Source organism: Nomascus leucogenys, chromosome 20, assembly GCF_006542625.1.
Source record: "Nomascus leucogenys isolate Asia chromosome 20, Asia_NLE_v1, whole genome shotgun sequence".
In the NCBI taxonomy this organism is placed as follows: domain Eukaryota; kingdom Metazoa; phylum Chordata; class Mammalia; order Primates; family Hylobatidae; genus Nomascus; species Nomascus leucogenys.
The window spans coordinates 80,255,607-80,269,052 of NC_044400.1; the positions used below are offsets into that span (position 1 = coordinate 80,255,607).

The following is a 13,446-nucleotide window of genomic DNA, read 5'->3' on the forward strand; positions in this document are numbered from 1 at the left end:
GTTGTCCCTGCATCCTGCCACCTTGATGCCAAGCGTCTTCAGCAGTCACATGCGGAGTGGGGGCGCCAGGAGGGCCAGTGCTCTGAGCCTGCCCACTGAAGGCCCCGCTGAGCAGCAGTGGCAGCTGCCTGCCGTCCCCGGGGCAGGCCAACCACAGACTCTGTGGGTCCTTGGTGGGCTCCTGGAGTAGGGGAGGGGCGGGGGAAGGACGGGCAGGAAGATGAAAGGGACGAATATGGGTGGAACCATGCAGAGCAGAGAGCCCCATCTCCAGGAACAAGGCAGGGGGCCCGCCCGGTGCTTCCTCCTGCCACAGGGGTTGAGGGCATGCAGGACGCCCACCACCTATGCACGTAGCCCCATCGGCTCACCAACCCCCAAGCCACAGCACCGCACTGACGCAGGAGGAAGCCCCAACCCCGTGCCACCAAGGAAAGTATCTCTGCTCACCCCAACCCCGAGCACCCCCATGTGAAGACATGAGACCCGTGTCCAGGAGCAGAAACCAGGAGAGAGAAAATAGGCATTGTCAGAAACAACAGTCAGGATTGTAAGCTCTTCACATGACTGGCTGTATGTAATAGGTCCCAAGAAGTGGAGCAGCCAGGCGGCTGGGAGAGTCCAGGCTCCGTCCCCAGGTGCAGGGTGGCGGTGGCCCAGGCAGGATGGCCGGGAGGCGGGGAGGGGACGCCGGGAGTGTCTGAGCCGCCAGTCTCAGGAGCGGGCATGGTGCCGACAGTGGGAGCGGGCACTGGCTCCTGGCTCTGCAGGACCACAACACCCAGGTGAAGGGATGAGCATTTTGCCAGGACACGGCTGTCATCCGTGCAGTCACCCCCAGGGTGAGAGGGCAGTTTGCATCCCAGGCACCACAAATCATGCTCCCAAACTCACTCCTGGGCAGCGGCCTCTGCCTGAGACGCCACAGCAGCGACCAGAGCTGCCTGATGCCTGGAAGCAGGGCCTCAGTCGGCGTGGGGTCCAGAGCAACTCTTTCAGGCCAAAGGAAGGGTCAGCCCCAGGCACCCGCGAGGCGGGAGGCCTGCCCATGGGCCCTGGAGACTTCTTCCTGTTTGCACCATGGCCCGGAGACTGGCCATGCCCGCTCCTGCGACTGGGGGCTCCCTGGGGACCAGGCCACGGCCAACAGAAGGGGCCGGACTGCCAGGGGCTGCGGGGCAGCACAGCACGCTGGGTTTGCAGTCAGCTCCTGGCACTGTGACCTCACTGCGGGGCTGCCTTCCTCTGCTCCAGCTCCGACAGCAGCTCCTCCCGGGCCCGTGCATGCCGCGCCCCCACTCTGTGCGCCGTCTCGGTGGCCGTGATGTCGATCTGGGCGTAGAGGGAGGCGCCAGCCCCTGAAAGAAGTCTGCGGTGAGCGGCAGCCTGCACCCCCGAGCTGCCCAGTCCCGAGACCCTCCCCTCCACACCAGTACCCCAGCCAGGCCCTCGGAAGCATCTGAGTGGGAACACCCTCGGGGGATGTGGCCCAGCCAGGGATGGAGTTGGGGACGTTTGCCTCCTGGGGGGAGGCTGTAGGAAGAGCTCCCTGGCCAAGGGCTGTGGTCCCAGACCCCCACTGTCAGGGCCTCCACGCAGGGCGGGGACCCACCTCGGACACCCTCACTGGCCTCCTGGAGCTCCAGGCCCATGTAGTGTAGCTGCTTGCTGGAGGAGGGGCTGACGGGGATGTTCATGTACGTGGGCGACTCGCCGCGTGGCCTCTCTGGCCCTGGGCTGTCCACAGCCACGGGTCCTGGGGATCCTGTTGGGGGAGTGGCTGTGAAGCCCCAGTGGGGACCGAGAGTGTCACTGATCCCAAAGATTGTGCAGTAAAGAGCTGCCCACCCTGCCCAGCCCCTCCTCCCTGCTCCGCCTCTCCTGTGCCTTGGAGGTTCCCGCTCCATTTTCCTGACCGTCCATCTTTGGCCCAGTGCTGCCCCATCCTGAGGCCCCCCCACACTGTCCACTCCACATCCAAGTGCCCACAGAGCAGAAGGAAGCGCTGCCCCCTCCACTGTGCCACCTCTCCTGCAGGAATTGCTGACCCCCCATGGGCCCCCCAAGGCCCACTCCTCTGTCCCTGCGCCCCTCGCCCCGCACCTTCCCGACTCTCTTCCCCACCAGCCATCCCTCCTTGGCTGTCCCAGCACCTTCTCTCCCTAACCCTCCCGGGCCAGCAGAGCCCTGCTTTGTCCTGGCCCCCAGCACCTGCCCCTCACTGTCCTCCTGGATCACCCTACCTGCTGCAGGCTCCGGGGACCCCCTCCTGTCCTGCGCACAGGCCCACGCTCCCTCTGTGTCCCCTCCAGGACACCCAGGTGCCCCACACCCTCTCTCCCCTCATAGGAGCTACTCCCTTCCCCCGACCCCCGTCCTAATGGCCGATGGTTCCGTCTGCAAACCTCATTGGTGCTGGGGAGGGCAGAGCAGGAGCAGGATAGGAGGGGAACCCACAGGCCCGGCTGGGTGGGACATGAGGCAGGCTCCCACCTTAGGGGGCTGGACGCACACTGGCCCCTCCTCTGCAGGCCTGAGGGCTCTGCACCGTGGGCACCGAGGTCCTACAGGAAGGACCCCGTTCTCCAGTGCCTCCTCCCACTCCTGTCATCAGGACCTCATGAGGGAACGCACAGCCACGTGAGGCAGGGGAGGTGACAGCAAGTCCCCCACCTCATTCCCTGAGCCAGTGGCTGGGAGACACAGCCAAGCCCCACCCACGGTGACCTCCCCACCCCCAGCACACTCCGAGCCCTCAGAATTCAGGTACGGGCTGGGATCCAGGGGGTGACAGCCCTGCAGGTTGGCCTCCCTGAAACACCTGCCTGTCCAGGGGGAGGGGCCCGACTCAAGGCTGGGCCTGCCTGCCCCAGGGATGCATCTGCAGCAGACCCAGGTTCTCCTGTGGCCACCCACTGCCCGGCACCTGCAGCAGACGTCCACTCTGCCTGGCTCCTCTCACCCTTGTCCCTGTCACTCCCTGCAGCAGGGCTAGGGGTGGGGAACTTTCACTTGCTTGCTCCCAGTGGGGAAACTGAGGCCAGAGAGACCTGACTCGCTGGTTCTGCAGGCAGCAGCTGGGACAGAGCGAGATAGAGCCCAGGTGGACGCGGGTTCGCTCACCTAATTCCATGAACTAAAGCGACCAACACAATTCTGCCCCAACCCTACCTGGCCCCGAGGCCCTGGGGAGACCCCCACCCCCACTCCTGCAAATGTGTGGTCCTAGAGGGCTGGTCCCCTCTCAGAATGCCAGGACCCTTTCATCGAGATGAGCCACAGAACATAGCCGCCAAGTTCTGGTGCCCAGGCAGGCACCTGGGCCAGCAGGGACAGGGGCATCAGGGCCAGCTGCCTAGAGGAGGGGGCACTGCTGAGGGGCTGAGGCCAAGAAGGGGTGGTGGGAGAGGCAGGTGTGGTGAGGGCCTGGGGAGAGCTGAGGGAGTGCCAGGGCCTGGCGTCTGGAAAGAGGGCCAGGCCCCCTTTCAACGGGGACATCGAAGCCAAGGGGCAGGGCTGGGGCTTGCCCACGGCGGGGCTGGACATCCCCCTGCAGCCCGGTACCTCGTTTTAGGATTGCATCTGTTCTTCCAAGGTTGCTCCCAAGGGTGGGTGGTGAGAGGCAAGGGTGGAAGCAGGAAGGAGCATGAGGCCTGACTGCAGGGAAAGGGGACGAACGTTCCCACCACCACCCGGAGTCGCACAGGGGCTGTAAGCAGCGCTGGGCCAGCGGTGTGTCCATATCTGCATCTCCCCCAAGGCCACTGGCTCCAGGGACCTCAGTGCTCCTCCTCCCGTCCCCTCCTTGGGACTTGGATTTTGCTTCCGCTTGTGTGACCATCACTTCCTGTACGTCGGATACTCTTGGTGAAGGAGCAACGGGGAATCGGCTGGCCCTTCTGCACCCTCCTCCCAGACCCCGCCCTGGGTTGGCGGCCCAACACTACCACTCGGGCCTGGCTCACCTCTGTCCCATGACAGACCCTGGGCGCCCCTCCTGAGCCCCCGGCCTCTTGGAAAAGATTCACATCCTCCAGCAGATACTGGGCCTGTCCCCTTGACCCCTACACCTGTGTCCCAGGGCACCCCTGTCTGGGTAAAAGACATCTGAATGGTATGGGTGGCCTCGGGGAGGCAACAGCAGGCTGCCCAGGAGGACCCTTGGGGCAGGGCTGGCCCCACCACCTCTGGTCTGGTGGCCGCCTCAGCCCTCTGGACTGCAGGGATCGGTGTCCAGCCCAGGGCGAAGGCCAACTGACGGGGGCTTTCCCGAGCTGCCCCTGCCTGCCTGTGGCCCCGCCCCCATCCCTGGGTGTCCCCTCCAGGCCTGCCTGGACCCTGCCCCCCGTAGGTGCCACCTGCCTGAGAAGAAGGGATTGAGGAATCCAAGGTTCAGCCCTCAGTGGCTCCTACTCCACAGGGAAACTGAGGCATACAACTGGCCCTGATGCCACCCATCCACCCCAGGCCAGCCGCCCTCATCTCCAGCCTCTCAGCCTTGCCAAGCCTTCAGCAGGGCTCTGTCCCCAGTGACTGCCAGGCTTCTCTAGGGAGACCCTGGGGATCGGCACCTTCCCACTGCCTCCCTGCGTGGCCCTCCCTCCCCACCTGGCCCCAAAACTGCACCTGCCAGGGCACCAATGCCCTGCTCCTCACCGAGTCGCTTACCACCAGCCCAGCCTCCACAGGCCCCCTCTGCTCTCTGAGGACACAGCCCCTCCTACTGAACTGGGGCCCCTGGACCCCAACCCTGACTGCCTTCTCGCCATGCCCCTCCCAGGAACAGGTCCACACTCAGGGCTTGGGGGCCCACAGACCCCAATCTGTGTCTTCCAACCTTCAGTCCATCCTCCAGCCGCCCACTGGCCACTCTCAGCAGGTGCTCCTGAGACAGGCCACACTCATCCAGGCCACATGGAGCCAGCAGCCTGCCCTCTACCCACTGCCCTGCTGTCCACACCTGGGCTGGGACTCACCCCCACTGCCACCCAACATCCACTGTCACCCAACGACCACTTTCACCCCATTGCCCACATTCCCCGCTGGCAGTGGGCCCCCCACCCTCCCCATCTAGCCAAACTCTGGCTGCCATCTGCGCCCACCCGGACTCCCGCCTCCCTGTCCCCAAGCTCTGGGGGACTGGCTCCAGGTGCCTACCTGAATGTGCTGTCACAGGTCTCGGGGCTGAGGCGGCCGCTTCCTAGACCAAAGAGAACCCAGGTCAGTGTACCCATCAGTCTTCCCCTCATCCTATGCCCGGGGCCCCTGAGAACAAGGACACTACCCCCACAAGTGACACAGGCTGGGGGACCTGGACCACCTGCAAGGAGTCCAGCCCACCATCCCTGATGCCTTCTCTCCAGGGCCCTTTGCCCCACAGCCCCCACATCTCAGGCCCACCCACCACCTTGACCACCCAGCCTGGCGGTAGCCCCCATAACCACCCATGGGGGAGCTGGAGGCCTCGGCATCTGGGGAGGGGGTGGTTCCGAGCCCCAAGGCCCAGGCCAGCCTCACTATTTTGCTACTAGAGCTTTATCGGAGGAGGACCACGCCCATGTAAGGTGGTGTCTGGGCTCCGACCTCAGAACTGAGCGGCTGCTCCGAGGGCGGCTGTGATTTCCTTTCCCGTTCTTGAGGGTGTGGCCCTGCTCTCAGCAGCTGGTGGGGAGGGCTCCGCAGGGGGTGCCCCTGGAAAATGCCCCACGGGGAGGCCCCAGGTGAGATGAGCAAAGTTCCCTGACACTGCAGGCGACCTCCTCCTGGGCCTCTGAAGTGGGCCGTGCCTAATGGGGTGCCCCGAGTCCCTGGAGGAGCCTGGGGTGGGGTCTGAAGGCCGCTTGCTGGAGGGACGGCGGCCCACGGCTGAGCACAGAGGCTTCCTGCCCGCCTCCAGCCCAGATGAGCAGAAGCGGGGCCAACCCAAGAGAATGTCCCACGTGGGCTCCGGCGGCCAGCGACCAGAAAGAGGGCGCAGCACCATCCTGTTCTGAGGGGCCTCGTGGGTGGGGGCTGGGAGGCTGGAAATGGGGGCTCAGCACCTAGCTCTGGTCCAGGCCAGACTCAAGGGCAGTCAGTCACAGGACTAGGACCCTCACACGAGGCCTCCTGAGCAAACTGGGCTGGTCTAGACCTTGAGAACCTTCGACAACAGGCCGATACTCCCCGAGCTCATCACACACACAGACTCCTGAGGGGGCCCCTCCCCAGCTGCTTCCGGGGGGCCAGGCCGGCAGATACAGATGGTGCAGAGCCTGAACCAGCAAAGGTCCACCCTGTCCCCTGCCTGGCCAGGCCCAGGTGCTCCGGGGGCGTCAAGAAAACAGAACCAGTGTCTGCCCCATTTGGTTGCCCCTGGCCTGAGGAGAAGCCCCCAGCCCGTTGGCCACCCACCTGGGAACTGGGTACCGAGGCTGGAGACCCTGAGCTGCCGTAGCAGGCGGTGGCTGGAACCTTCAGACGCCTGGAGCGAGGCCCACTCACGAGCATAGTGAGGAGAGGCAGACGGCCCGGCCGCATCCCCACAGGGAAAGGCTGTCCAGGGGCCCAGCCCCTCCAGGCAAGAGGCCCCAATGACCCCAGGTTACCGTGGGGTGCCTCAGTCTGCTCTCGTCAGAGGGACCTTGCCCCCACTAGCCTTGGGCAAGCAACCCATGGGAACACAGAGGGCTGAGCGTGGATGAGGAGGACTCTGGCAGGAAGGGCCTGGCTCCCCAGCAAAGGAGCCACAGCCTCACTCGTCCTGCAACAAGACTGGCACGGCCACCTCCGGAGGTGACAGCAGCAGGGGCAATGGTGACGGGCAGCTATTGAGCGCCTGAAGAGTGACCTCATCAGACCCTCAGTGCAGCCCAGTGAGGCGGGGTCTGTCATCCCATTTGCAAGAGGAAACTGAGGCTCAGAGAGGGACGGGGCTTGCTAGGGTCACCCAGCCAGCAGGTAGTGGATGTGGCCCAAACTCAGTCCCCAAAGCCCACGCTTGCTCACCAGGCACTGCTGCAGAAGCCCTCCAGAACTCTCCTCTCAAGAGTCGGTCTCCAACAGGGTGGCAGGCAGGCACCCATAAAAGGGTGGCAGGCGAGGGGGCAGGCAGGCACCCACACAGATGTGCAGGGGTGACTGAGACAAGCCTGGAACTCGGCCCCATATGGGGGAGAGGGCAGGGCCCCTGGGCTCAGAGCCAGCCCCCTCCTGAGGTCCGCCCTCACCGGGACCTGAGGAGCCCCGTGCTTGAGCCTGAGGGACTTGCAGACCCCACTGTGGTTCCAGGACACACCCAGGAACGTGCCACACATGCACACACACACCACACATGCACATCCCAGCCCGAGGGCTGCCCGGAGCTGCCTCTCCGCACAGCACAGCATTCAGGCCCAAGGCTCACAAAACGGACGAGGCCTCTCGCACTCTCTGAGAGAAAGGCCAAGGAGGCCGGGCCCGGGTACTTCGGATCCAGGCAGAGGCCCCGTGTGGAGGGCGGGCAAGGAGGCGGAGAGGGCTGGGCAACGGATGAGGACAAGGTGGTAAGAAAAGAACATTTTATTTCCAGTCTAAGAATGCATTACAGTGTCTGGGTTTAGAAACGGCCGACAGTGAAGGGACAAAGTGAGGTGTTCACAGGGAGCTGCTGGGCCGTGGTCAGGGGAGGCTCCAGGCTGTGCAAGAGGAAGCCACCCAGGGTGGGGGACAATGGGCCCAACACAGCCCCGCCCCCAATACAGGTGAGCCGAGCTGCTGAGCACCAAGCGGGGCTGAGCCCTGGGCCAGGGGAAACACAGGCAGAGCCCAGAGCCTCCAGATGCCAAGGCAGCCTTTGGCCCCGCGAGGAGGTGCAGATGGGAGCCAGTGGGGCTCCCACCAGGGGCCTGGGGCACACGGCCTCTCCCAGTGGGGTCAGCAGGCGATGCTGCTCCGAGGACAGCACCCGCTCCCAGAGCCTTCCCACAAGGGCTGCAGTGGGGCCCAGAACCCAGAGACCCCGCAAGCCACGCAGGCTCCTGAGCTTCAGTTTCCTCCCATAAATGGGGATGAGGCCCAGCGCACACAGATCCCAGGGGGCTGGGCTGGTGGAGCCCAGGTGTCCAGAGCCTTTGTGGTGGCTTGGTGCTTAACAGGTGGTGCACCAAGAGGTGACTGCACCAGAGAGGTGATGGGGAGAACCGGCCACCCACGAAGGGGGCGTGAGGCCCAAGGAGGACAAAGCTAGCAGCGGGGCCTCCACCCTTGGCACCCAGTGTGAGGCGTGAGCCAGCAGAGGTGCAGCACTCGCCTGATCCTCAGGGGTGGGGGACACGAAGTGAAGCAGCTGGGCCTTGGGGCTCTGGTGACCCCGACCTGCCAGACCCAGGGCCCCTGCCTTCCAGAACTCACCTCCCCAAGTCAGCCCCTTCCTCCACTGGCAGCCACAGGGCGCTCCCTCCAGCTCCCCTCTCCGGGAGACCCCCCCCCCCCCGTCCCTCCCACAGAGCGCAGAGTGCCTGTCTGAAAGGAGGCCGGCGCCACCTCCTCTCCCGTCTGGGGGCAAATTCAGCCCCTTTGCAGCCGCGGGGCCGGATCTGCAGCTCTCAAGGAGGGGGATTTACCTTGAGTCCTCCACAGACTGGACATGCCGAAAAGAAAGCCGGGGGTGGCCCCGCGTGGGGGCCACCTGCTTCCCAGGGCTCGCCAGGGGCCGGGCTGGGCAGTGTGGCCTCGCTGCCCTGGGGGGCCTCCATCGCCAGGCCCCGCCGTCTTGTGCCCAGCCAGCCAGAGGGACACCCGGCAGACGTCTGGCCGCCTGAGTCCCCGGCCGCACTGTCGCCGGGGCTGCCCTGTGAGGCAGGGCTGTGGTCCCTGGGAGCCAGGCGAAGGCTGCGTGGTGTGTCGTAGTGGGGCCGCAGGGAGGTGGGCACCTGATACTCGACTGCCCCGGGCAGGCAGGCGCACAGGCTGAGCTCGGGGGCCCCCGCTGCTGGCAGGCTGAGCAGTGAGCCCAGTTCGTCCGTGGCCCGCCACACGTCGAGGCTGCTGCCCGCGTAGGACGAGAGGCTGCCGGAGTAAGAGGAGTGGCTGCCAGTGGCAATGCCGCTGTCTGAGGAGCTCTGGCGGCCGACCTCCTGCAGCTGCCGCGGCCGAAGCGGTTTAGAGGGTGGCCTTGAGGTACCCAGCATGGCTTCCCCGGGGGCCTGGACAGCTGCTGGTCTAGGCCCCTCCTGCGACGTGCTGGTCGACGACAAGGATTGCTCTGGCCATGTGGTGAGCCGGCTGCTGGCACTGACGTCCAAGTGGCTGGCCTCTGAGGATGAGCTGGACAGGCTGCAGTCATCCCCTGAGACAGAGCAGGAAGCCAAGGCAGCTGGGGGGGTGCAGGGGGCGGGGCAGGGCTCAGGGTGTGGCTGACACCTGGTGAACCCCCACAGGCCAGCACTCTCTGGTCTCGCCCCACCCCTCCCAGCCCCCAACCCCCGGGGGCTATAGCAGAAATCTGGCTTCACCAACAACAGCCCCTCTGCCCCTCATCCACTCCTGTTCTTTGTCCGTTCCTGCCCTTTCGCCACCTGTTCTCCTAGGGCCTGCACCCCTCCCTCTCAGCACCCCTGGCACTACCTTGGTGCCAGCCTCCTCCCCTGCCCTAGAGCTCCCCACCCTCCCTGCCTAAGAGACTTGCACTCCATACCCAGCCATCCCGACTACCTTCCAGGGCCACCTGGGGCAGCTTGCCCTCCGCACCGTCACGGCCCCAAGGCTGGCCTGGACGTCCCTTCCCTGAGAACTTCCCAGGCCCTGCCAGCCTGGACATGAGGCCCCAGCTCTGCCCACACATCTCGACTTGCCCCCTGCCCTCACCACACTGGCGTCCTTGCCTCATTCCCGGTCTCCCTTCCCACAGGGGATGAAAAACACACCCAATGCAGATCCCAGGCTGCCTCCCACCTGCCAGGCCGGGCCTCGCGCGCTCGTGGGAAAGCCACTTTCATCTCTGCTGCGTCTCTAAGCTGCCTGCTCTGCCTTCCAGGGCTCCCAAGCGGAAAGCAGTTGGGAGTCACCCTCAGGAAGGCACAAGCTCACTGCAAACCTGATTCCCCTCCTCCTGGGGCAGGGCAGGAGGGGAAATGACTACCATCTGCTCAGTGCCCTCTGGGGGACAGGCAGTGATCAGAGGGCACTGGCCGGACCAGCATGGCTCCTGCACTTGGCTCTGGGAACACAGGTCACACATGCAGCCACTCTTCTGGGAGCACAGCGGCCCCTCCTGCCTTGCCAGCCCCTTCCACCGCCTCCTCTCCCCACAATGGCAACAGAGCCAGAGCCACTGGCAGCTGAGGAGGTGCCTCTGCTCTTGGGCAGCCAGCTCACCTGCCTGAGAGCCTTTTGTCTGAGCACAGAAGGTAAAACCAACACGCAGGGCCTTGGTCTCCCCCGGCCACAAGCTGGTGGGCAGGAAAGGATTCAAAGGCTCTCAGAGCAGAACAACCCTTCCCATCAGCACCTCAGACGAGAGTTTAGTAAATGTGGAAACATAAGTGAAGGAAGGAATGAATGAGCTGAGCAGGGGGAGAAGGAAGAGATGAATGAACAGAGGGAGAAGGAAGGAAGGAAGGAGCAGGAGGGACAAGGAAAGAATGAGCAAGCGAGAAATGAAGGAAAATGAGCAGGAGGAAGAAGGAATGAATGAGCAAGAGGGACATTAAGACATGAATGAGTAGGGGGAGAAGAAAGGAATGAATGAGCAGGGGAAGAAGGAATGAATGAATGAGCAGGAGGGAAATGAAGGAATGAATGAGCAGAGGGAAAAGGAAGGAATGAAGCAGGGGGAGGAGGAAGGAATGAATGAGCAAGATGGAAATGACTGAAGCAATGAGCAGGGGGAGAAGGAATGAATGAGCAGGAGGGAAATGAAGGAATGAATGAGCAGGGGGAGAAGGAATGAATGAATGAGCAGGAAGGAAATGAAGGAATGAGCAGAGGGAGCAGGAAAGAACAAACGAGCAGGGGAGCAGGAAGGAACGAACAAGCGGGGGGGGGGAGCAGGAAGGAACGAACGAGCAGCGGGGGAGCAGGAAGGAATGAACTAGCGGGGGTAGCAAGAAGGAACAAATTAGCAGGGGTGGTGGGCGGTGGCAAAGGCAGGAACCAATGGGGGGGACGTGGAAGGAAGGAACCAATGGGGGGGGCGAAAGAAGGAACGAATGAGCAGGGGGAGAAGGAAGGAATGAATGAGCAGGAGGGAAATGAAGGAATGAATGAGCAGGGGGAGAAGGAATGAATGAATGAGCAGGAAGGAAATGAAGGAATGAGCAGAGGGAGCAGGAAAGAACAAACGAGCGGGGGAGCAGGAAGGAACGAACGAGCGGGGGGGGGAGCAGGAAGGAATGAACTAGCGGGGGTAGCAAGAAGGAACAAATTAGCAGGGGTGGCAAAGGCAGGAACCAATGGGGGGGGGGCGAAAGAAGGAACGAATGAGCAGGGGGAGAAGGAAGGAATGAATGAGCAGGAGGGAAATGAAGGAATGAATGAGCGGGGGTGGGGGGAAGGAAGGAAGGAATCAGCTGGCGTGGGGGGAAGGAAGGAATGAATGAGCAAGGGGAGAAGGAATGAATGAACAAGCGGGAGGGAAATGAAGAATGAGCAGGGGGAGAAGGAAAGAAGCAGGGGGAGCAGGAGGGAAATGAAGGAATGAGCACAGGGAAAAGGAAGGAATGAATGAGCAGGGGGAAAAGGAAGGAATGAATGGGGGGAGAAGGAATGAATGAGCAGGGGGGCGGAGAAAGGAATGAGCAGAAGGAGAAGGAAGGAATGAAAAAGGAGGAGAGGGAAGGAATGAAAGGAGGAGAGGGAAGGAATGAAAGGAGGAGAGGGAAGGAATGAAAGAGGAGGAGAGGGAAGGAATGAATGAGCAGGGGGGAGAAGAAATGAAGGAACGAGCGGGGGGAGAAGAAATGAACGAGCAGGGGGGCGAAGGAAGGAACGAACGAGCGGGGGAGGGGGGCGAAGGAAGGAACGAACGAGCGGGGGGGCGAAGGAAGGAACGAACGAGCAGGGGGGGGGACGAAGGAAGGAATCAATGAGCGGGGGGACAAGTAAGGAGTGAATGAGGCGGGGGAGAAGAAAGGAGTGAATGAGCAGAGGGAGAAGAAATGAAGCAGGGGGAGCAGACAGGAATGAATGAGCAGGAGGGAAATGAAGGAATGAGCAGAGGGGGAAGGAAGGAAGGAATGGGGGGAGAAGGAATGAATGGGGGGGAGAAGGAATTAATGAGCAGGAGGGAGATGAAGGAATGAATTAGCAAGGGTGGGGGAAAGGAAGGAATGAATGAGCAGGGGTGGGGGGAAGGAAGGAATGAATGAGCCAGCGTGGGGAGAAGGAAGGAATGAATGAGCCGGCGTGGGGGGAAGGAAGGAATGAATGAGCAGGGGGAGAAGGAAGGAATGAATGAGCAGGGGGAGAAGGAAGGAATGAACGAACAGGGGGAAGAAGGAAGGAATTAATGAGCAGGAGGGTAATGAAGGAAGGAATGAGCAGGGGGAAAAGGTAGCAATGAACGAGGAGGGGGGAAAAGAAAGGAGTGAATGAGGGGGCGGATGAAGGAATGAATGAGCAGGGGGACGGAGGAAGGAATGAATGAGCAGAAGGAGAAGGAAGGAATGAATGAGCGGGGGGAGAAGGAAGGAATGAATGAGCAGGGGGCAGATGAAGGAATGAATGAGCGGGGGGAGAAGAAAGGAAGGAATGGAGCATGGGAAGCAGGAAGGAATGAATGAGCAGGGGGAGAAGAAATGAAGGAATCAGCAGGGGGAGAAGGAAGGAATGAACGAGCAGAGGTCGAAGGAACGAACGAGCGGGGGGAGAAGGAAGGAACAAATGTGCAGGAGGAGAAAGAGGGAACGAATGAGCAGGGGAAGCGGCAAAGGAAGGAACGAATGAGGGGCGGGGGCGAAAGAAAAAACGAATGAGCAGGGGAGAAGGAAGTAATGAATGAGCAGGGGCGGAGGAAGGAATGAATGAGCAGGGGGAGAAGGAAGGAGTGAATGAGCGGGGGGGGGACAAGAAAGGAGTGAATGAGCAGGAGGGAAATGAAGGAATGAATGAGCCGGGGTGGGGGGAAGGAAGGAAGGAATGAGCAGGGGGAGAAGGAATGAAGCAGGGGGAGCAGAAAGGAATGAATGAGCAGGAGAGAAATGAAAGAATGAGCAGGGGGAGAAGGAAAGAATGAAGGAGCAAGGGGGAAAGGAAGGAATGAATGGGAGGGAAGGAAGGAATGAATGGGAGGGAAGGAAGGAATGAATGGGGGGAAGGAAGGAATGAATGGGAGGGAAGGAAGGAATGAATGGGAGGGAAGGAAGGAATGAATGGGGGGAAGGAAGGAATGAATGGGAGGGAAGGAAGGAATGAATGAGGGGGGAAGGAAGGAATGAGGGGGGAAGGAAGGAATGAGGGGGGAAGGAAGGAATGAATGAGCAGGGGGAG

The 13,446-nt window shown here is 62.4% G+C and overlaps 1 protein-coding gene across 2 annotated transcripts in view; it reads right to left on the reverse strand.

Annotated features, from left to right (window-relative positions):
* Positions 1-561: 561 nt before the first annotated feature.
* Positions 562-13,446, reverse strand: part of DOK7 (docking protein 7) — a 41,352-nt gene continuing 28,467 nt past the window's right edge. The window contains exons 7-10 of one of the 2 annotated variants that reach the window (XM_030800842.1): positions 8,583-9,307; positions 5,158-5,200; positions 1,613-1,765; positions 562-1,358 (exon numbers count right to left, since the gene is read on the reverse strand). In XM_030800842.1, the coding sequence (XP_030656702.1) occupies positions 1,225-1,358; positions 1,613-1,765; positions 5,158-5,200; positions 8,583-9,307 (1,055 nt within the window). In that variant the 3' untranslated portion in view covers positions 562-1,224. Of the gene's footprint in view, positions 1,359-1,612; positions 1,766-5,157; positions 5,201-7,524; positions 9,308-13,446 lie in introns of those variants that run through there. The other variant, XM_030800840.1, reaches the window with a different exon arrangement.